General features: G+C 40.9%; 1 protein-coding gene across 4 annotated transcripts in view; it reads right to left on the bottom strand.

Annotated features, from left to right (window-relative positions):
* Nucleotides 1-22,004, bottom strand: part of SH3GL2 (SH3 domain containing GRB2 like 2, endophilin A1) — a 111,999-nt gene that overhangs the window by 20,625 nt on the left and 69,370 nt on the right. For all 4 annotated transcript variants that reach the window (XM_076362695.1, XM_076362693.1, XM_076362696.1 and 1 more), the window contains exon 2: nucleotides 1,524-1,592. In XM_076362695.1, coding sequence (XP_076218810.1) covers nucleotides 1,524-1,532 — 9 coding nt within the window. In that variant the 5' untranslated portion in view covers nucleotides 1,533-1,592. The remainder of the gene's footprint in view (nucleotides 1-1,523; nucleotides 1,593-22,004) is intronic.

The following is a 22,004-nucleotide window of genomic DNA, read 5'->3' as shown; positions in this document are numbered from 1 at the left end:
ATCCTCCTGGGGGCTATCATAAGTCAAATGAAGCATGTGATCAGGAAAAGCCAGCACGGATTCACCAAGGGCAAATCATGCTTGACAAACCTGATCGCCTTCTATGAGAAAGTAACCTGCTCGGTTGATGTGGGGCGAGCGGTGGACATTGTCTACCTGGATTTCTCCAAGGCTTTTGATACAGTTTTCCACAGCCTCCTCCTAGAGAAACTGATGTGTTATGGTCTAGAGAAGTAGTCTGTGCAGTGGGTGGGGAGCTGGCTGACAGGCCGTGCCCAGAGGGTGGTGGTAAATAGCTCCTTTTCCAACTGGCAGCCTGTGACAAGTGGGTTCCCCCAGGGATCGATAGTGGGCCCAACACTGTTTAGTATCTTCATAAGTGATCTGGATAATGGGATCAAGTGTACCCTGATGAACTTTGCTGATGATACCAAACTGAGTGGGGAAGCGGACACTTCGGAAGGGACAGTCACCCTGCAGGAAGACCTGGATAGGCTGGAAGAGTGGGCTAACAAGAACCTTATGAAGTTCAACAAGAACAAATGTAAGGTCCTGCACCTGGGAAAACATAATCCAGGAGTGCAGCACAGGCTGGGTTCTACAGGCTGGGGAGCAGCTCTGTGTGCTGCTGTGGCAAAGAAAGCCAAGAGGATGCTGGGTTGCATCAACAAGGGCACTACCAGCAGAGATAATGGAGTCATTATCCCACTCTACTCAACGCTTGCCAGGCCACACCTGGAATACTGAGTTCAGTTTTGGTCCCCGCTATGCAAAAAAGATGTGGACAAGCTGGAGAGGGTCCAGAGAAGGGCCACAAAGATAAAGGACTGGGAAGCCTGCCATATGAGGAAAGGCTGAGAGAACTGGGTTTGTTCAGCCTTGAGAGAAGAAAGCTTAGGGGAGACCTTATCACCATGTTCCAGTATTTAAAGGGTGGCTACAAAGAAGATGGAGACTCCCTTTTTACAAGGAGTCGTGTGGAAAAGACGAGGGGTAATGGGTACAAGTTACTCCTGGGGAGATTCCTACTGGGCACAAGAGGAAAATTTTTCACAATGAGAACAATCAGCCATTGGAATAATCTCCCCAGGGAAGTGGTGGGTTCCCCAACATTGGACACTTTTGAGATTCAGCTGGACAGGGTGCTGGGCCATCTTCTCTAGACCGTGCTTTTGCCAAGAAAAGTTGGACCAGATGATCCTTAAGGTCCTTCCAACCTGGTATTCTATGATTCTATGATTCTTTTCGGAGATCCTCTACAATGGTTTAACTGAAACTAATTTGTAGCTGACATCAGCCTCAATCTCTGAATGAAATACTGGTGTATAAAGAGTGCCATATATTATGTATGCCTTGGTTAGAAAACAAAAAGAAATAAGAAACAGAAAACTCAGTCCTGCTGAATAAAAGTTAAGTCTTTCAAAATTATTTGAGAAATTCAGGGACAAAAGCTTTGAAATTCCTGTCCCAGAAAGGAAAAATGAATGGTAATAATGAATATACGCATCTGTATTTAGACTTACCCTTTCCATTTCTTTGAAGTCATCATCTAGCTTGGTTCCTTCTGCACCTCCTACTTTTTCACTCACTTTCTGCAGTTAAAAAAAGAACAACAAACAGATTCAGCAATAACTGAAAAATCTAGCCACCATGTTTTCCTGGGGAAATGGGTTTTTTTTCTGTAAGTGGTACAACATTCAGACATATGATTCTTTCTGAAAAACTTATTTCAAACACACTTTAACTTAAGTTAAACAATCAGAAAATAATGTATCACTGCTTAAGTCTCAGAGACTCAATCTTCTGCTGGTGTCAGAAGTACATACTATCATGTCTTTGCAAGACCACACCTCTATTTCTCTGTTGAATGAATGTCTGTATCTTGGAACTTATCAAGCAATTAATCAACAGTGACAGATCTGTATTCAGTAGACAGAAATATCCATGGTCGTGTGTGCTGATGAAAAAGGAGGTGACCTGACAGAATGACCTGGGGAAGGAATCAAGGTACTAAAAAATTTCTCATCAGAGCTGAAAAACGGCCCCAGCTGCTTTGTCCAGTGTGTATCAATGCAACACCATGGGTAATAATCATGCCTAAGCACAGAGCAAGAAGAAGCTCCCAAGGACTGACTCAAGCCACCCAGAAGGCAACAGGCACCCACACCTGAGAACTCTTAGAAACATACTGACTCAAGCCACAACCAGACCTTCACCATTAAAAATCCAGTTTATAAATAAAAGCGATAGATAGAAAAAAACCTACATTCACACCATGCAAGAGCTTGAGGTTCACATGAGTTATATATAAAATACTCAGCTGACAGATCTATTAGAAAGAATGAAAAAAAACTTGGGTGTCATGTCTTTAGCAAATACTCCGTTTTTTTTATAAAATACTCAGTTTGAAAACTAATTGCAAAATGATTTTGTGATACAGTTTCATTTCCCTGATTCAGTGGAACCCACTGAACTGAGTTTCCCTTTACTGTCAGTAAAAGTGACAGTAACAGATTTGAATGGTAACTGCTATGCAGCACCATTCAAAATGGATTTTAGCAATTGCATTGTCAGTTACCAAGTGTTTTAGTGGTGTAATTCCACAACTAAGTCAGGTGCATACGATCCAGTGAGTGTACTAATCGTACACTGGGCTGGTATTTGTCATAAGAAATTCATCAGACATATGACTTTCTGTTTTCTATCCATTTTTAGTTCTTTGTACTGAACACCATTTAATTTTACAAACTTTCCTAGGTGCCTCTGATCTCTTTGAACTGTTTTAACCATAACTTAAGAGTAACTACTATTTCAGTGAAGTGACTCCTGCAATAAACAAGTAGAAATGAAAGAAAAATCACACGTTTTTCCTCTCAGTTTCAACCAGTGTTAACTCTTCTATAGGTTTCTTTTAGTATAAAGAGGAGGAAGACCCACAGTCAATTACTCACGTGCCATTAATAAAACCCAGACATTTGATTAATTTCAAATTCACTCCAGTTCACTCCAACAAAGCTGCAAGTGCAGCATGGCCAAGCACTTACTAATGCAGGCTATAATTATCTGTGCAATAGGAAATGGCTATCAGCTCTGTTTGTTTTCTGTCAGCTCCTTGCAAATTAGTACCCAAAATGATGCATTAATGAGACATAAATACTATGAAATACCCTGAAAAAAACAAAGAACTTTACTTATCCCTTCTTTGCTGTACAGAAGAGATGTGCAAATCCATTCAGACACTCTCTTGTCATTAATCTGAATGCAGATGAGTTTGTGTGGTCTGTATTACTGAACTTGGGTCTTACAGAGATTAGTGAAGTGCCACAAAAAATCTTAGATTTCAAACTCAGTGCTGTTAGGAACAATTCTGCAGTGGACAAGGGATAGATTCAATGTCCTAAAAGGTGCTATTCATTTGCAGCTTCTGTGAAAAATGGTAACAAAGGAAGCATAAAAGACCAGAAGCTTTCTTCACCAATCCACGAATGAATCTTCTGCAAATGGACCTCCTACTACAGATGGTATGGCAAAATCTGCACGGGAGCTTTCTACCACAAAGATTTCAGGTCCCTGAAAACAACAGTATGCAAATATGCTAGTACTTAAATATTCAAAACAGATTTTGAATAACTGAAGTTCAACTCTAAGGATACAAAGTACCCAAAGGTAATGAAAGTTCCAGCCCTTTTTAGCTGTAGCTTTACTTTTCATCACTTTGAGATATTTTCATAGTTGATGAGGATTTGCAAAGACATGGCTTATCATCCCCACGGATGCCCTAAAGATCCCATCTCACATCTACAAACTGTAGCAATTGCAATTGCTCCTTCCCTTCATATTTGTCATTTCTCTAGCTCAGGAATGTATGACACTCTTAATAGTGCAGCTCTGTAGTCTGCTGGAGGGCTCACTGCTAAGTCAGAAAGGCAGGTCATCCCTCTCTTCTAAATGTGCTTTCCATTTTTGGTCAGTTTGTCAATATTAGCCTCACAATCACCATCATGAGTCACTCATTTAAGGTGACTAATAAAACTATGTACTAAGCAGAAAATTCATTTGTAAAGCTCTGGGTCAAGTACTGTTACAGACAACAGAGGTGAGTCAAAGGAGAGAGAGGAGCTGTGAAGTCTTCAGCCCTTCTGGAGCTACATGACTCTTCTTTCAGGGTAGTTACATCATAGGCCCTCAAGGAAGTACCTTCACCTCCATTATCCAGACAAAAATCCTGTTTGGAAAAGCACTGACAGACCACAGGAAAAGAGCAGCTGAACCAAAATCCCACTTGCAAATTTTCCCACTGTTTTTTTTTCTTGAAGGACACAGCCACTCAGCAGTCAGGAGTTGAGAACTCAAATTAAGGATTCAAATTTAAGGGGGGGGGGGGGGGGGGGGGAATCAAACCCTCAAAAGTTCTTGCCCCTTAGGGCAGAAAGGGGAAATCTCCTCAGAAGAGGATATTAAGCCCCCTTTGCAAGGCCATAATCTAAAGAGGTCAGGTGGAAGCAGTGGGCCTGAGAAAGGCAGCCTAAGCATTTGCAAAAGAACCCACATCTATGTCATCATGTATTGACTAAGTTTAGATATATTCTTCAGCCCACTTATATCCATCCTCCAAATCAACTGTTAAAGCATTTCATTAAGGCTACCACTCCACCATTCCCTAAGATTGTCAGATTTGATTATCATAGGTCATGAAGCTATGCCAGCTTACGTCAGCTGAGGATCTACTCCCGTGCTAAAGATTCAGAAGCAGTCAAAAACATCGCCAGCTAACAGCTACAGCTAGCCAGAAAACAAAAGCCTCCTTCGCCATGTCATTTGAGTTGAGGTTTCAACATTTTGGTTCTTGCTTTACAACAGAATGAAAATTAGGCCCTTTAATTTGTCTCTAAAACCAGTAATACTACATCTCCTCCTAGTCCAGTCACATGGAAGAAACAAGACCTAATCTGATACCACAGCCAACATTATTTAGTTATTTTGTGATTGTGCCTTCTCTTTCTAATGTTGATTACTTATTCCACCTTGCCTCCAAAAAGCCTTTTCAATAAAATTATCATCAAAATATCAATATATTTTCATGAAAAGTAACAGATTCAACATACAAACATTTTCCGGGGGGGGGGGGGGGGAATGTCATGAAAACATTTTGTGCATCAAAAATGTACAGACCTTTTCTACACCTAACAATGTCATGTTTTACAGTCAGGATCTCCATATTTTATATGACTGAAAACAAGTGCTATGTGCCTTAGAGCAAATTCCAATTTTATAAAGATCCCATTTCCACTCAGGCAGAATATTAACTTAACATCTGCTGGTCAGAATGGTTTCAGTAGGGACAACAAAAGTGGTGTGAATGCTACACTTAGGGGAAAAAATAAACTTGTTTTTTTCCTGGCAGATAATATTAAAAAGGCAGTTTTTTGGTAAGTGCTGACAGGATCTGGAATATAAGCCATAGCAATAGGAGTGTGGTTTGGTAGATGGATTTCATGTGAAACAACAAAACTAATTAGGACTTAGTTATGGACATTTGTTCCACCTTTTATATAGTTGTGCAATTAACTTTTTTTTTTAATTACTGTGTCATGATGCAGCATTTCGCGCAGGACAAAAAAATGCTTTTGCAGTCACTATGAATATGCTGAAAATTCCAGTTGCCTTTTATAGAATACACTGATGATCACTTGTACAGTATCCCATACAGCAGTCCTCTAACGACAATATGAATGTGATGCTGTCATCTCTCACTACTCACAAGGTATTAATGTAAATCAAATGTGCATTAGATAGCTGTTCCATGAGAATCATGTTCTTCAGTACTATGGCACTGCATCGTACTGGAGTACTGGAGTGCCTTCTGAACAATTCACAGTTCAAACCACTGCTACCAGAAAGCCTTGTGCAGTATGATATGCCACTACCCAAACTTGAAAATACAGCAAGATCAGCATTAAACTACAATAGTAGTTACCTGAGTCTGCAGCTCTATTAATTTCATTAAATACTAGTTTGGCAGCATGTATAGAAGGCAGCTTTGCTTCTATACAGGAGTAGAAAACCAGCTTTGAATAGATTACCACCACAATACACTGCCTTTGCCCATGATGCAAACTGAATGACCTGTCTGTAAAGCAGTCACACCACTGTAAGACTGAAAAAGTAACAGTCTCTTTATGGCGCATTCATAGCTCCAAACATGGAGCACAGCAACATTTTTACTCAAAGCACACAGCAAACTCTGATCTACTTCTTTATACCTTTTATCATTACCACCATCCTAAACAGGTTTTCCCCTTCGGATATTTTGGAGATAGTCCTTCCACAATGTTTCTCATCTACCACATAGTGCAGTTTCCATGGCATAACTTCTCCATCCCTAAAAGGAAGGCTGTTGACACTACAGTCCTATCAAATTGCCACACAGGGGACAGGGTGGTAGGAGCAAAAATTTTATTAATATAAAAGCTACAGGAAACAGTAATGAATGGAGCTTACAAATTCATGATGGAGAAAAATAATGTTTTCTGTAGTTCATGCTTGTTAAATGCAAGTCACCCTGTTGATTTCTCATTCCTGATTGCTTAGTATCTGTTCCACAGGTTTCTACAGTTCTTCCATGCAGTTTTTGCCTTTTTGCCTTTTGCCTGTCACTGTGAGGGTTCGTGTTCTGGAAGCACAGTGACAGAAGTATCTTCAGGTTTGTTAAAGATTTTCAAACAGGCTCTAAAATGCTGTGATGCTTTGTTCACTTTGTAAACACAAGGAAGACGTAGCTGACTTGCAAAAGAAAGTAGTGAGAAATACACATTTTAATGGGAAGAAGTCTATCATTTTCATGGGAAGAAGTCTGTGTACACATGGTGAAGGTTTGCCAATACTGTAGGCTTTTCAGAACGAGAAAACATTTGAAAAAGAACATTTATAAAAAGCACGGTCTCTAATCAAGATTTTTTTTTTTATTCTGTCACTTCACATGCTAAAGAAAGACAAAACTGCCACTTGCAGGCTGATTTTTCTGTCTGTTTGATCCCGCAGAGTTTGGCATTTATGGTATCAGTATTTGTTACCACAGAAAAGATGTGACATATGCAATTCAAATTTATGGTCATGGCCCTGCTTCTCTGCAGATAATGAAGCATACTTCCTTGTGGCAAATCACACTCTCAGCAATAACAGTAAGCAAAAGAGGAGATTTTCTGGTGTTTTCAGATAAATTAGAATAGGGACTAAAAGAAAAACACCAACTCAAAAGCGTATGTAAATTAGCTGTATTTTAGACTTCTCCTCCTTCTCCAATTGACATCAGAATACAAAAGAAAAGAAGGACCTTTTCCGGCTTAGTCTGGAGATAGCTTATCTTCAGAAACATTAAGAGGCTGTAGAAAATATCACTGTTGGTTCACAGCACCTTATACTGTACTGGAAAGAAAATTAACATCTGATTTCAACTGAGGTAGAGTGATCTTGCTGAAGCTTTTCTTGAACAGCCATCTAGATGAGGGAAGTCCTGATTTACAAGCCAAATGATCCGATATCATTAGTCTTGGAAAGCTTCAGGAAACTCAACAGATGTGATAAATCTCACCAGAAGCCAGAAGTGTCTGATTAGCCTTATATTTACATTGCACTCATTTGTTAGAGAGACTGAGCAAAACCCACACTTTCATTAAACACAAAAGATTTCACAAGACAGGAAAGCTTATCACCCTCTCCCTTGGTTTTAAAATTCTTTGAATTTTATTCTATTTTTCTTTTAATTTGTAAACACCTTGTGCAAAATAAGGACTGTCAATAGGACATGGCATGAGAATGTAGAACAAGCCACTTCAGCAGTAAAACAAAAATAGGATCCGAACTTAACATACATTTAAGATACCGTAATTCCCATTTACATTTCATTAGTAAATTTCTCTTCTTCAGCTGGGATGGCTACAAGGGCAGTCCACAAAGCCAGCTGGAGCTCATCAGCAGAAGATCCTTCCCTTGCAGAACTGAGGAGCACAGTGACTCCACTGCTACCACAGAAGATGTAAGGGGTCATGAAGACAGTGTGAAAGGCCAAGAGGGAAAAAATGAGAGATCCAAGAATGTCCAGGGAACTTCATTGTTTATCTCCTGTTTGCACTGGGAGTTTGGGTATGCCACTGAAGCTTTGCTTTCTCCTTGGCAAAATAAAGAAATACACTTGCCTACCACATGGGAAAACCGCGAGCATTAATTTGCACCTGCTACTGCTTGCCACACGGAGCATATCTAACAGAAATGTTCGTGATGTAGTCAAGGTAAGCATCTGCCAGGCAAGCCTGAGATTATCTTTTCCTTTTCGCTTCTGCCACTCAGCAGATATATTTAATCAGAAAATAATATACTCCCTCCCCTGACAGCACTGAAATAACTTTCTGCTTTAAATCTTTGTTCGCTGGCCTGTTCCACCGCAATGCCACACCAGCCACAGGCTGGGTAGGTTTATCCTCCCTTAAAAGTTCCCTTGACTCTGCTGTTGGATGCGGAATGTCAACAATAAAGTGCACTATTCAAAGATCAGGAAGTGAACTGAATTTTGGAAACTCAAGTAGAAAAGAGAAGGCTATGACTGGACTCTAAAAGGCTTGCCTTCATCTCTCACAAAGCATCTTCTAAGTACCCTTTATATATATACAATAGCTTGGCCTTGCTAGTCCTCACAGCCGCTAGTAGTAAGGTCCATAGCTCTGTTAAGAGCTCCACTAACAGTCTGAAGGCAGGTCAGAAGGCCAGGGAAATTGGCTATAGATGTGACATACATAAGACACAGGAACTGGCAATGCTAAAGACAAGCCTTTGCTAGAGCTTATCAAGTCATGAAGTAAATTCTTCATGGGGTAACATCTCCAGTAATGCCAGTGACAATCTGGAGCAAAAGCAAAACAGCTCAGTGGAACTATTTCTCCCCAAGAAGGATAAAAAAGAGATCAGGATCCCAACCTCCAGCATTGTTGCAGTGTAAGACACACGCATTGTGAACCCATCCTGTGTTCTTACTCTCCTCGTTTAGAATCGATCCCTAATTTGCCTTTTTTTTTCATTTTCAGCTAAAGCTGTCAAAGGGGAGGAAAGAGGGTGTATAGATCAATGCTTTCTTTGACCAATCTGACCTAGCATTTTGCTTTCTGACTGCTAGCAAGGTCTACACAGCAGAATTCCTGCAACTCCAGCATCACAGGGGGAGTCATTCACATTCAGCACTAGCGCACAATATGAAAGAATGCCGCAAGCTTCTGCACTGACAGGAGTTACTGCAGACCCTCTGCTGCAATGCTACTGCATTACATTGGAGGCTGTCTGCTGGTAAGTGAAATAAAGCAGGGTGAGAACAGGGGAAGAACTGCTGAGGAAGTGCTGGCGTAGTAGTGCCCTGCATTGTATCTCTGTATGGAAAGTCCCTGCATAGAGGCACCTACCATGACAGATGAGGTAAGTACTACCCTAGGGCAGACAAAAATTTAAATCAATATTATGCATTCCAGTGACAGAGGTGTGCTGACAGCTGAGACACTGTAGTGCATCCACAATAACTAAGACAATCCATTTCACACATTTAAATTTATTAATGAAGTTTCGCATGTTTACCAAACACAGGCTTTAGGAAGTCGGTTCTCTGCGAAGATTAAGCTCAGCCAAAAAGCTGGTCACAACCCAGCACCTTGCAGTTTAGAGTGGCCTCAGGAGCTGGCAAAGAGAAGCTGGCAATAGCTCAAAAGCTGCTAGAGAGCTGAGGACAGTCGAACACTGTGTGCTTTTTTAATACTCACTGTCCCCAGCCTGCCACCAGTATGAGAAACAGAGAAGAAATTGGCATTAAAAAGGTGGCCGTATTAGCTAGAAGATGTGCCAATCTCTGCTTTTTTTGCAGTACAGAAAAGGAGCAGAGACTATATTCCCATATGTTATCTATTCCCACATGGTATTTCTACTTTGGATGACAACAGTACCATGACCCAATCCCTTTAGTGGACCTGTAGGCAATAAAATGATCACAAGTTTTTTACTCCTGTGCCAAGGGATCTGGATTCAGACCCACAATCCTTAGGAGTTCTCCACGCAGCAGTAGCGAGAGCCCTGCCCTACACTGCACTGCCACAGAGAAAAAGGACATCTGTGTTCTATTTCCCAGTGTGCCAAAAATTTTGGTAGCTGCCTGAGTGTTTCTTCAATCTAAGTGGCTCACTCAGCTGGGTGGTGATAAGGAAACTCTGAGGGAAGGGCAAAGCAAATACAAGAACACTAACAGTTTTGGGGGTTCTCCGATTTCTTGCCTAGAGAGGTGCACAGCACCAGCTTTCTCATCTGGAACACTATCAGTTGCCAGCTCCTGACCTATCACGTTCTGTTACCATAAGTAAATAATGTTTTTGTATTTTAGAAGGAGAGTGTAAACCATGAAATTACACATTCATCCAAACTTTCATACTTCTCTCTGCCTCCAAAGCAATTTTTATGAAGCTTAAAGGCAAAGATGCTTCCTCCGGGTGGATAGAATTGCAGCTTTAAATCTTGTTGCTGCACTTTCAGGCAGGTGAGCTGTGGATCTTAAAACTGTATACAGAGGTGTATGACAGTACACAGAGTGAAAAAGATGGAAACAGAACACAGCATGTATCCATCCAGCTAGCATCCTAATCTGGAGCCCAGGTACAGGATGCCTATGGATCATGATCCATCTTATCTCAACTATATACATTAACACATGCTTGCTCCATCCACATAGCTTCTAAGTTCAGCAGAAACAACGATATCTTCCTTCCCAGTGCTTCACTTGGCACATGCATACGTCACCACACAGCAGACCCAATCTGGGTACAGGTGACAGGTGGCTTAAACCGTCCCATGGTTTCTTAAATCACATCACTGGACTGCTTAAGCTCACCTACTCCATTTCAGCACAAAACTGTGTTTCCTGCAGCAGTGGTTTAGGCTGCCAGCTGGGAGGCAGAGTTCACATTGACTCCTCATGAAGAATAACGTTTAGCCTTGGCTACTGATCCAGCTAACTTACATGTGCTAAACATCAACTTTGAAAAACACTAGAGTATTTTATGTGCAGGCAGAGCAAGTGAAGAGTGCTGGGGCACAGTCTACACTTTGCTAAGATCTCCACAAAACATGGAGTCCAAATATCCGATCAGCATTATGCAAGCAATGACACAACGATGTATTGTTGGTTGGTAAAGCAGACTCTACTACACATGACTTTGTTAGGCAAATCAACTACTCATTTTTACAGAGTATTAAAGCTTTGGGGGTGTTGTAATTTCTTTCTTTCAGTACAGAAATGAATTAAAGTTTAGCAGAAATAAATAGGACAGACAGGCAAAAAAAAAGGGCAAAATAATACCATGAGACATTTACAGCAATTAAATTACATTTAAGGCATATTTTATAACTCTACATAATGTACACCAGTCTACATGCCTTCTGCTGGGTGAAAGTCAGCCTAGTCCTTAACATCTGGAAATGGGAGAATGCCCGAAACATTCAGAAGCTGCTAGAGGCCAAGAGAACGAAACATGGCTTAAATATGATTCATTGATTTAACAGCTGTACAAACTGCGCTATTGTGAACTTGTCCCTTCCACACTTGAAAGTGCATTTGCTGGAATCTGTCAGTGAATTAATTGTTATCTGCCAAAAACAAAACATTAAAGGGAGTTTGTGAGGGAAAGCAAGCATGTCTATAAGCTGTTGCTGGTACTGATGAACATTTTATTTCTGGTGTTCCTATTACAACAATGTCTAAAAGGTTGCAGTCTGTACAGCACAACAAAGTGCCAGTCCAAACTATTTGTATATTTTCTTATGTTGTTGGCAGTGTTGATAATTTATTAACTACATGCAGAGCAACCCAAAGCCATCCACCACTTTCAGTTTTGATAGCAGCCCATTTAGAAATTGCTGAGATCTGCTTTAAGCTTTAACTTTTTTACATCAGCACTACATAAATTAAGCAGAATGCCCTTTCCTTAAATTCATGTCCTGTGTCTCATACTCACTGTGTAAGAGCAGTATGTGCCAAAGCACTCGCCTGTTATCAGGGGCAGGAGAGCACTACAGTATGACAGTAATGTTCAGACAAGCTCTAGGTATTTCTGGGGTGATGCCCTTGATTGATTGAAAAGATGGTGTGCCTTTTTGTGCTTCTGAGATGTACGCAAATGAAAAAGGAATAGAGAAAGGGGACTGGATGAGTTAGGACTGGATGAAACATATCCAGATACAAGAAAAAAATGATGGACACTGTACTGTGTATGAGCACGCTGCACAGCGCAATGGCCAGGAGCAGATGCAGCTTTGCTTCTGCAGCTGCAGCAAGGCCAGCAAAGGGATTCTGTCAGAGTCCCTGATGCGGAGGAGGGGCAGCCCCTTCCTACCAAAGTGAATGCATAGCCACAGCCCCAGGGAATTAATATTTAAATTTGAAGATGATCATTTTCCTCCTTTCACATACACTGTGTGCATCAGCTACGAGTGACAAAGGGCATTTTAAAATGTAAGGAAACAAAACCTGCATAAACAAACAAGAGACCCAAGACTCAGCTCTGACCTAAACACTACTGCAATTCACCAGCAGCACGCCTGAAGTCCAGACAGTTACACAAACATACCTGCATTAAGCAAAAGCAAAGCTGAGCCTGCTGCTCTCTGATACTTACTTGGAAATTCTAAGAGGTACCGAAGAAATGAGAAAAATTACCATGAAGTCCCCCTGGAAACAAATTATACTATAGCAATGATCTCACTAACTGGCTCATGATCACTGTCAGGACTGATCATAATACAACATGGATCAACGCAATGAACTCTGCTTTAGATGCAGTAATAAGTGTCTATGGTTCTAGCTGGTATTTGAGACATTGATGCTCTAAGAAGGCTCCTGTGACAACAGGAAATGAAAACCTTTCGCTAGGTTTTTACCTCATTTACAAAGCAGTGTCTTATGACCAGGAGGGATATACAGATTTTTGAGAGATAACAATGAAAGAGGCATTTTTTGCTAATGTTACCTCACAACTTGTTTGAATGATGGAATCCAGATGAAAATATAATAAAAATGAATGTTGGGCTTGGTAAAAGGAGCTGTGGCCAGCTCAAAAATTGTAAATATTTACACCTTTGAATATCTCAAGATATTTACAGTCTTTTAGTCTTTTACAGACAGTCTTTCAGTTTTTTACAGCAGCTGAAGCTCTGAGCCATTGTGGATCAATTTACATACATACCTGAAGTTTCACAGAAAAGAGAAGAGAAATGTTCCTCTTAAAGTGCAAATTCAGTTGCTGCTTTTTGCCAGGTTATATCCCCTGTAATTTTAACATCATATGAGAATAAACTATTGCAATGAATAAGTTCAGTTTTATAAAGCTATTAATTCCATTAACTTTTCCTAAAAATATTATGAAGTCTGCATGAACTAGCTGTGCAGGCTCATTTACAGCCCCTGAATTTTAAAAACAGATTAGGAAGATGCAAAAGCGGAACTGCTTACATTTCTTGCTTAATACAAAAATATGAAAAGTGACAACAGATTCTTTTCTGAATTGTCTTCTGAGAGTTAATCCACGGTTACCTCCCTCCCCTGCCCACAGTGTCTGGAAGTCCTCCGCAAGTCCACTATCCATAATGAAAGTATTTTCCCACTGCATTAGCTCATGCAGAAAACTAAACAGGCAAGGTAGATTCCAATGTGCACATGCACACTTGAGTAGACTACTTTCAGAGATAAACTAAGTCTGAAGAATACTGAAGCATCCATATAAAACAAAGGGAAGACTTTATCAACGCTGACATTTCACCCTTCCTAAATTGCACCATAGATATGTCCCATCTGAAAAAAAGGGCAATCACCTTTTAGACAGCACACTACAAAATAAAACCATAGCTACATAAAGGGAGTAATATTCACAGCAGAACATTAGAGTGCAGAAATGTTTGCATGGGAATATACTACTTGGTACTAAAACCCCACCTGATTCTTTCAGCAGGTTAATGCAGGTGAAGGGCCATCCTAAGAGTGCCTTTTTAGAAAGACAGCTGCATATTCCTGTCAAGTACAGTTACATAGCAATAGTTTAAACCTGTCTCATTGCATTCAGACAGGCAGAAGCTCCTGGCATTCGTCACAGCACTACCGGCAGGTTATTGAGACTCTGAGGAGCACAGATTTTTTTCACTGTTACCTGCTTATGATGGTGCCTCACATTTAGCTAGTTTTAAAAATATTTTAAACTCATTTATCCTTACAGCCTTCTAGAAAGCCAGCAAACAAGGAAATCCTGTATTACAACTGATACTGTACCCCTACAGACAGCTTCAGACACCACTTCTGCTCATGTGTGGGTGGGTCTCTGTTATGCCACTGGCTTTACAGCTTTTTTCCAGCGAGGTATCTCATTGACTGAGCATGACCTATGCCACGTCATTTAATCACCTGTGGTCAGATTTAGCTATATACACATTCTTCCCAACACCACATCAGTAGAAGCGTTGATTAATTAGCTAGGATCCCAGTTTCAACCACGTCTTGGAGTTAGAATGTTTGCAAAGTACAAATTTTCTTAGTGGAAAGGTAGCAAAACTTGCTTCTTAGCAAACATGCTGTAGCTTCCAGAGCTCACCTTTTACCACAGAGATCAGCAGAAAAATTCCCACTGAGTTTATTGATACAGGATCAAGCAAAGGAGCAGAACTGATGGGGTTTTAAACATTTGACCTGCTCAGTGGATGAGAGAAAGGCTGGGGATGTTGTTTACCTGGACTTTAGTAAAGCCTTTCATACCGTTTCCCACAGCATTCTGCTGGAGAAACTGGCTGCTCATGGCTTGGACAGGCTTACCCTTCACTGGGTAAAATCTGGCTGGATGGCCGGGCCCAAAGAGTTGTGATGAATGGAGTTAAATCCAGTTGGCGGCTGGTCACAAGTGGTGCTCCCCAGGGCTCAGTACTGGGGCCAGTTCTGTTCAATATCTTCATCAATGATCTGGATGAAGGGATCGAGTGCACCCTCAGAAAGTTTGCAGACGACACCAAGTTGGGCGGGAGCATTGATCTGCTCGAGGGTAGGAAGGCTCTGCAGAGGGACCTGGACAGGCTGGATCGATGGGCCGAGGCCAACTGTATGAGGTTCAACAAGGCCAAGTGCCGGGTCCTGCACTTCGGCCACAACAACCCCATGCAGCGCTACAGGCTTGGGGAAGAGTGGCTGGAAAGCTGCCTGTCGGAAAAGGACCTGGGGGTGTTGGTCAACAGGTGGCTGAATAGGAGCGGGCAGTGTGCCCAGGTGGCCAAGAAGGCCAATGGCATCCTGGCCTGTATCAGAAACAGTGTGGCCAGCAGGAGTAGGGATGTGGTTGTGCCCCTGTACTTGGCACTGGTGAGGCCGCACCTCGAACACTGTGTTCAGTTTTGGGCCCCTCACTACAAGAAGGACGTTGAGGTGCTGGAGCGTGTCCAAAGAAAAGCAACAAAGCTGGTGAAGGGTCTGGAGAACAAGTCTTATGAGGAACGGCTGAGGGAACTGGGGTTGTTTAGCCTGGAGAAAAGGAGGCTGAGGGGAGACCTCATCGCTCTCTGTAACTATCTGAAAGGAGGCTGTAGTGGGCTGGGTGTCGATCTCTTCTCCAAAGTAGCAAGTGATAGGATGAGAGGAAATGGCCTCAGGTTGTGGCAGGGGAGGTTTAGATTGGATATTAGGAAAAATTTCTTCACTGAAAGGGTTGTCACACATTGGAACAGGCTGCCCAGGGAAGTGGTTGAGTCACAATCCCTGGAGGTATTTAAAAGCCGTGTACATGTGGTGCTTAGGCACATGGTTTAGTGGTGGACTTGGCAGTGCTAGGTTTATGGTTGGACTCGATGATCTTAAGGGTCTTTTCCAACCTAAATGATTCTGTGATTCTACGATTCTGTAACAAATGCTGCATTCTGCTTATCAGTAATCTTATTTTTTAAATTAGTCTTATCAATGTGTAGGTTCTCCTCATAAGACACTGATCCTTAAAATACTTCTTCCTTGAGTTCTTGAGTCTCTTATGTTAACAAAAAAGTAAGTGGAGTTGATAACATTGTACTAACCAGATTTCCGAAATACCAGCCCAAAAGGGAACAGCAACATTAGACATTTTGAAGGAGAAACTTTTAAAGAAATGTCAGTCTTGCAGTGGTTTTGCATTTCATTAGTATCTATCAGCTGTTGTTTGATACAATATAATACAGTCAGTATTTTCAACTATAGTGCAGTAGTCCACAGTTAAAGCCATTAGTCTCTTTGCTTTAAGCACCATTTTAATTGATTAGTAAGAATATGTAAAAGCTTTGCCTACTCTAGAGAGTCTTTTACAAAAACACCTCCTTTATGGCTAGAAGTACCCTGGCTCCAGCAGGCCGTCAAATGCTGGCAGTACACTGCTGCCAATTGGAACAATGCTACATCCAACCCTGCTCAGAAGAGGTTTTCACTATGCAAAGCCAGGTGACCTACCTACACCTGGACTCTCAATACAGTCAGCAAAGGTGGAACTCAACCAGTTTAACACTTCTCTTTTGTTAGATAAGATACAGTAAGGGCAACTTAGACTTGAAGATGGCTGCTGGAATTTGAAAAAGCAGTAGCATAGTGGCATGCTGAATTACACCTACTGTTGAACATGGAAGGTGGGAAAGAAGGAATGAGTGAAAATATAGCTACGCTTCAACTATGAACATCCTAAATATGCAAATGAAAGCACTGTGATCCTCTAAATTAAATGCAAATGTGGAAGGTCAGAAATTATTTACACAAAATCCAATGCTAGCAAGCACCATGACAGTATGCCACCTACTTCCTAGGTGAATCATCCTTAATACTTAGCTCTACAGGATAATGGCATTACAGCATCCAAAAAAAGAAAATTTGTTCCTTCTTCTTAAGAATAAGGAATTATTTGTGTCTTGAGCTTCTATATTGCCAACAATAATTTGGTGTGAAATTTGCAGTATAGCTGTTCATCATGTAGTCACATCCTACTAGAGGCATTACAATACATATGAGTACAGGTGAAGTTTTTTTTTTTTTTAAATATATATAATATACATATATAAATGTACACATGTAAGTCCTAGTATTTCTGTCTTTCACCGTTAGCTAATGGCAATGCAAAGCCGATGATTTTAGTGGTTGAAGAGTATCTAGAACTGAAGCTAGGAAGTATGGAGACAGAGACATCATACTGGCTTTTGGAATATCTCATTTTTCATACTTCATTTATGCCGAATATGTCACTCACTTTGAAGTTTTGTAAACTGGTGGACAATAAATAAGCTATGTTGTGAATATGCATGAACCTGTGAATAACATTTTCTCTGTGTCCCAGTTCCTTAGCTACTGTGTGAAATGATAATACCCAGAAGAATAAACCATTTTTATATCTTCTCCTTAAGGTATGCATGAGCTGTGATGGGATCTACAAATCAGTCATGTTCTGCCTTCTGATCATGACCTGATAAATCTCATATGCCAGCCACCTTATGCCAACATAAGCATAAACAAACACTAAACAAGAGCTACAAAAAGAGAAGATTCTTGACATACAAATTTAGCAGCACTTTTCAAAATCCAAAAGAATGCCACACACAAGCAACACTGTGAAAATAAGCTTGGTATACACAATCTGACAAATCAGGGCAGATTAAAAAAATTGTATGGGTACATATACTAGTGGTGCTCTCAAGACTTATTATCCATTTCTTACTCTTCAAGCCTTAGGTTCTCCATTACCAAGATGTGGGCCATGACAAGATGGGCCGTGACCCAGCTGAATCCTGTCTGTCTTAGGACTTTCAAAAGAGCCACATGGGAAAGCAAGCTGTGGCCTTAGCAGTGGTGGAGAAACAGAAGCCTGGAGAAGACTGCCTTCCAGCACCACAGAAATGTTCAATAAGACAACTGGTACTGCCACTACACTTCTGAACGGTGACAGCATGTTGGGGGGGGGGGGGGGGATTAGGAAAACCAAAGCCAACCGCATCTCCTTTTAAAGATGCCAAAAACGCACAGTCCAACGTCTTCTTTCTAAGGGCTGAAATGCTACCCCCAGCTATACACCATCTCCTGCTCTTCACCACAAACACAAGGCAGTGTCTAGTGGTGGAGCTGTCAGAAAAATCATTACAAGTTCTCATGACCTGGTGGCCACCCAACCATTTGCTTTCATTTCCGATCACCACATACCACACTAGAATCTGTTCATGCATCAGTTCCACCACAAGCCACTCTGACTTTGTATTTTTACAGTTTCAGCATCAGTACAACTGGAATCCTTTGCTCAGATAACCTGGCAGTGCACTCCACTCTCATGACTGATGACCTATTTTATCTAGCAGAAAGTGGGGGGATGAGAAGCCTTTGCGGCTCTACAATTTCCATTTCATTCTCAAGCTTATCTTACCACAGCACAGCCACTCTGAGGGATAATGCTACTTTAGATTACTGAGGAAATTGAAGAAAGAATTACTGTGCTTAATGCAAAAGAGCATGTAATTTGCTCTTATAACAAACATTGTACTTATCTTCAGGAGTAACTGATAAGTTTCTAATTCTTATTTGCTGTATAACATTCTTTTGTGAAGTTGTTTTTTTTCCAGTTCACTTTTCCTTTAACATATGAAGTTGCTTCTGTCAAATAGAGCAAAATGAATGGTTAGAATTGCAGATGAGTGTTTCCTTCTCTTATACTGTGGGAATATCAGTGAAAAAAACCAGTTTAAAATAAGGACATTATGCCCTGAATAGCTTATCAACAATAAATTTTACAAGCATCATAAAATTTGAAGCTGGAAAAATAAACCAACACAAAACAATTAAAAGTTCCAATTTTGCTGTCCTGACACAGGAGAAATTCCTATTTAAAATTCAGAGAAATTTACCTCTAAAAGACTGCAGAATTGGGACCAGATGCACTAACCATACAAGCTGACAGAGCTAGCCATTTCTTGAAATGAGGGTGCTAATGTTTCTATGTCACTGTTCTTTGTGTGAAGACTAACATCTACTTTTTCCTCAACTTTTCTCTCTCTTGCATATTTGAGCTGTAAGTCTGCCTGGGTAAAGCCAAGACTATTTTTATGCAGAGTATACATCGTTATGCTAGGTCAATCTATCAAGGCTATAGGCTTGACACTCCCTAGGCACTAGTGTTGGGAAGATGTATACCTTCATTTTGACAGGCAAAATGCAGTGAAACTTTTCCAGCATCAAACTGCCCAAGGATATGTCTAAAAACTAAACCATCTCACATTCCTCATTACACATGAGCTTTATAGCCTCCTGCAAACTGCAGACAAAAGCAATAAAACCGAAGCTATTATGACACTGGGCATCTCATGTAAGACAATCAAGGAGATGGCTGATCCAAGCTCTGTTTAAACAGCTCAAATGATACGGCATGACGATGTCTTGTTCTTCCCTGGAATCTCTTCTATGTAATAGCTTCCGATCATTCAGATGCCCTTTGTAAACAGACAGTTGGGAACCCACAAGATCAACATCTTTAATAACTGCAGAAAGATTTTTATAGTTTAGGGCCTGTGAATGATAACCAGAAATAGTAACTGCCAGTACACTACAGAGTAAATTTAGAGATGTTTAGGAATTTCTCAGTTTGACAGATAATGCCAATTGGCCAAAAAGACTTTTTTTTTGACAGGATTCTACCAGTTTCACTATGACCTGAGAAATGTTTTCTCCACGCCAGGATAGAAATTCTGTTCAAAACTGGACATAACCAGTGACCCTGTAAGCTCACACAGAGAGTCTCTTTTACAAAAGAGACTAAAATGTCTCTGATGTCTCTGACATCTCACAGCCTTAGCTGTTCAGTAAAAAAGTTATGCTTGGCCAAATTAACATTTGGAGGCGAGGGAAGGGGAGAAGAAGGAACTCACACAAAGTGGAGGAGGTCCAAAAGGAGAGATTAAGATCATCCAGTTCACAGGATAAATTTGCGTGAACAGAACAGTACATACTTAAGTAGGCTGCTCTCAGCTTTTTCCACAAAAATTCTCTGCTACCTCAGAACTGTTTTCACCGTCATGCAAGTTAGAAAATTTTCCATAATCTCGAGAAGCTGCATAGGGCAAGAAAATCATGCTCTTCCTCATCTGATTAATTTGTACCTTACAGTTTCTAGGTATGTCGTGTTTTTAACAGACCCTATGGAAGATACCTTGCTCTGGAGGTTGATGACAAGTTGGTTCACCAACCCCTTTTCTATCATGATATTGACAGTGCTGAGAACTAAGTCAGCAGTTAGTATGTGCAGGTTACAAAGCGAGGTAAGAAGGGTAGAAGATAACATTACAAATGCAGAATGTGTGAATCCCTCCATATGTGTAAATCAAAAAACACCAGACCTGGTTTGCCTTACCATGGCATCAGTGAGGTTTCATCGGGTGATTCCCATTTAAAAAGGTACCAGAAAGAGCTACAGTAACTAAATACACAAGAGAAAAACAATTGGTTTGCACAGCAAAAATTTCAAGGAAAATTATTCATGATCCGTGAACTTAATTATATAGCATTTCTTAATCTAATTATCCATTAAAAATCCATTCATCTATAGCTTTTGAGAAGTTAAATGATCAACTGTGCTTACTCAGGCAAAGGCATTCTGGCACTCATTACAGAGTTTGCTGCTGCTAAGACAGAGCAAATCTTCCTTTCTTTTGTACATATCCACAAGTTATAAACTATGTATTTCTATTGCACTGTAATGAGATATTTGAATTACTTCATGGTAGCCTGCTGCACCTAATAAAAGGTTTTACTTTTAAAGCATCAGCTTTTACAAAGGATAAAATAAGTGCCAATTATTCACAGCAGAATGATTATTTTCCATAACTTCTGTCAGTCTTTCCAATGGAGAAAATGGTAAGGTTTTTCAGACAGGTTTTGCTGCTTTGTGGAGATTTTAGACAAATGCACCAATGCAGGGTATAGGATTGCTGGGTTTTACCCCAGGTGGTATGTGTAAAATTTTTTAAGAACTAAGTCAGCAAGTGAAACCTTGGTGTTTAGACATCCCGCTCTCATGCTTTATCTTCAATTCTATATGCCTAATTACCTCATGGAAATACTTTGACCAACAAAGGCAACAAAACTTGCTGATTTTAAGGATGTTGACAAAGCTGCAAAACTGTGATTAGTATCAAACATGTATTGTTTGACACCACTGAGGCACATGTGCATGTCTGTACTGCATAATGCAGCCCCAGATCAAAGATACCCAGCTACCTCCAGGAAAGCTGGCTTATCAACAAGAGCATAGCTCAGTGCGGTGGAGAGCAAGTGACCTCAGCTTGTTCAGGGAAATGGTAGATATGGTCCCACGGGAGGCGGTAAAGGAAGGCAAAGGGGTGCAGCAAGCCTGGCAGGCCTTGAAGGGCAGCCACCTCTGAGCACAAGCATCGTCTCCATACTCAGGAGAACAGACAAACATGTCAGGAGATCGGCTTGGCTAAGCAGGGCACTCACAGCTGAGCTTCAATGCTGTGCACAGGAGATGGCAGCAATGAGAGACTACAAAGAAGGAATATAGGAGTCTTGCTTGGGTATGCAGAGACAATGTTGGAAATCTTGAAAGCTCAGCTGGAGCCAGAACTGGCAAGGGACACCAAGAGATGCAGGAAAAGCTTCTATCACTATATTAAAAGAATAAACAGGACAAATGGAGATCCTTTGCTGAATGGGGTAGGAATTACTGCAAAGACTGCAGATAAGGCCAAGATACTTGGTGCATTCATTGCCTTGGTGTTCACCAATAATGTCTTCCACCCTTTATGCCACGGTTCAAAGAGGAGAGGAGCTACTGGGAGTGGAAGAGGAATAAGTCAGAGCTCTTTTGAGAAAATGTGGTTACTATGAATCCATGTGACCAGATGGGCTGCATCCACAGCTGCTGAGCAAGCTGGCCAATGTCTTAGTAAGGGTG

This window comes from Aptenodytes patagonicus, chromosome Z (assembly GCF_965638725.1).
Source record: "Aptenodytes patagonicus chromosome Z, bAptPat1.pri.cur, whole genome shotgun sequence".
Lineage (NCBI taxonomy): Eukaryota > Metazoa > Chordata > Aves > Sphenisciformes > Spheniscidae > Aptenodytes > Aptenodytes patagonicus.
The sequence above is the reverse complement of the archived record's forward strand: the minus strand, read 5'-3'. Positions and strand labels throughout refer to the sequence as shown.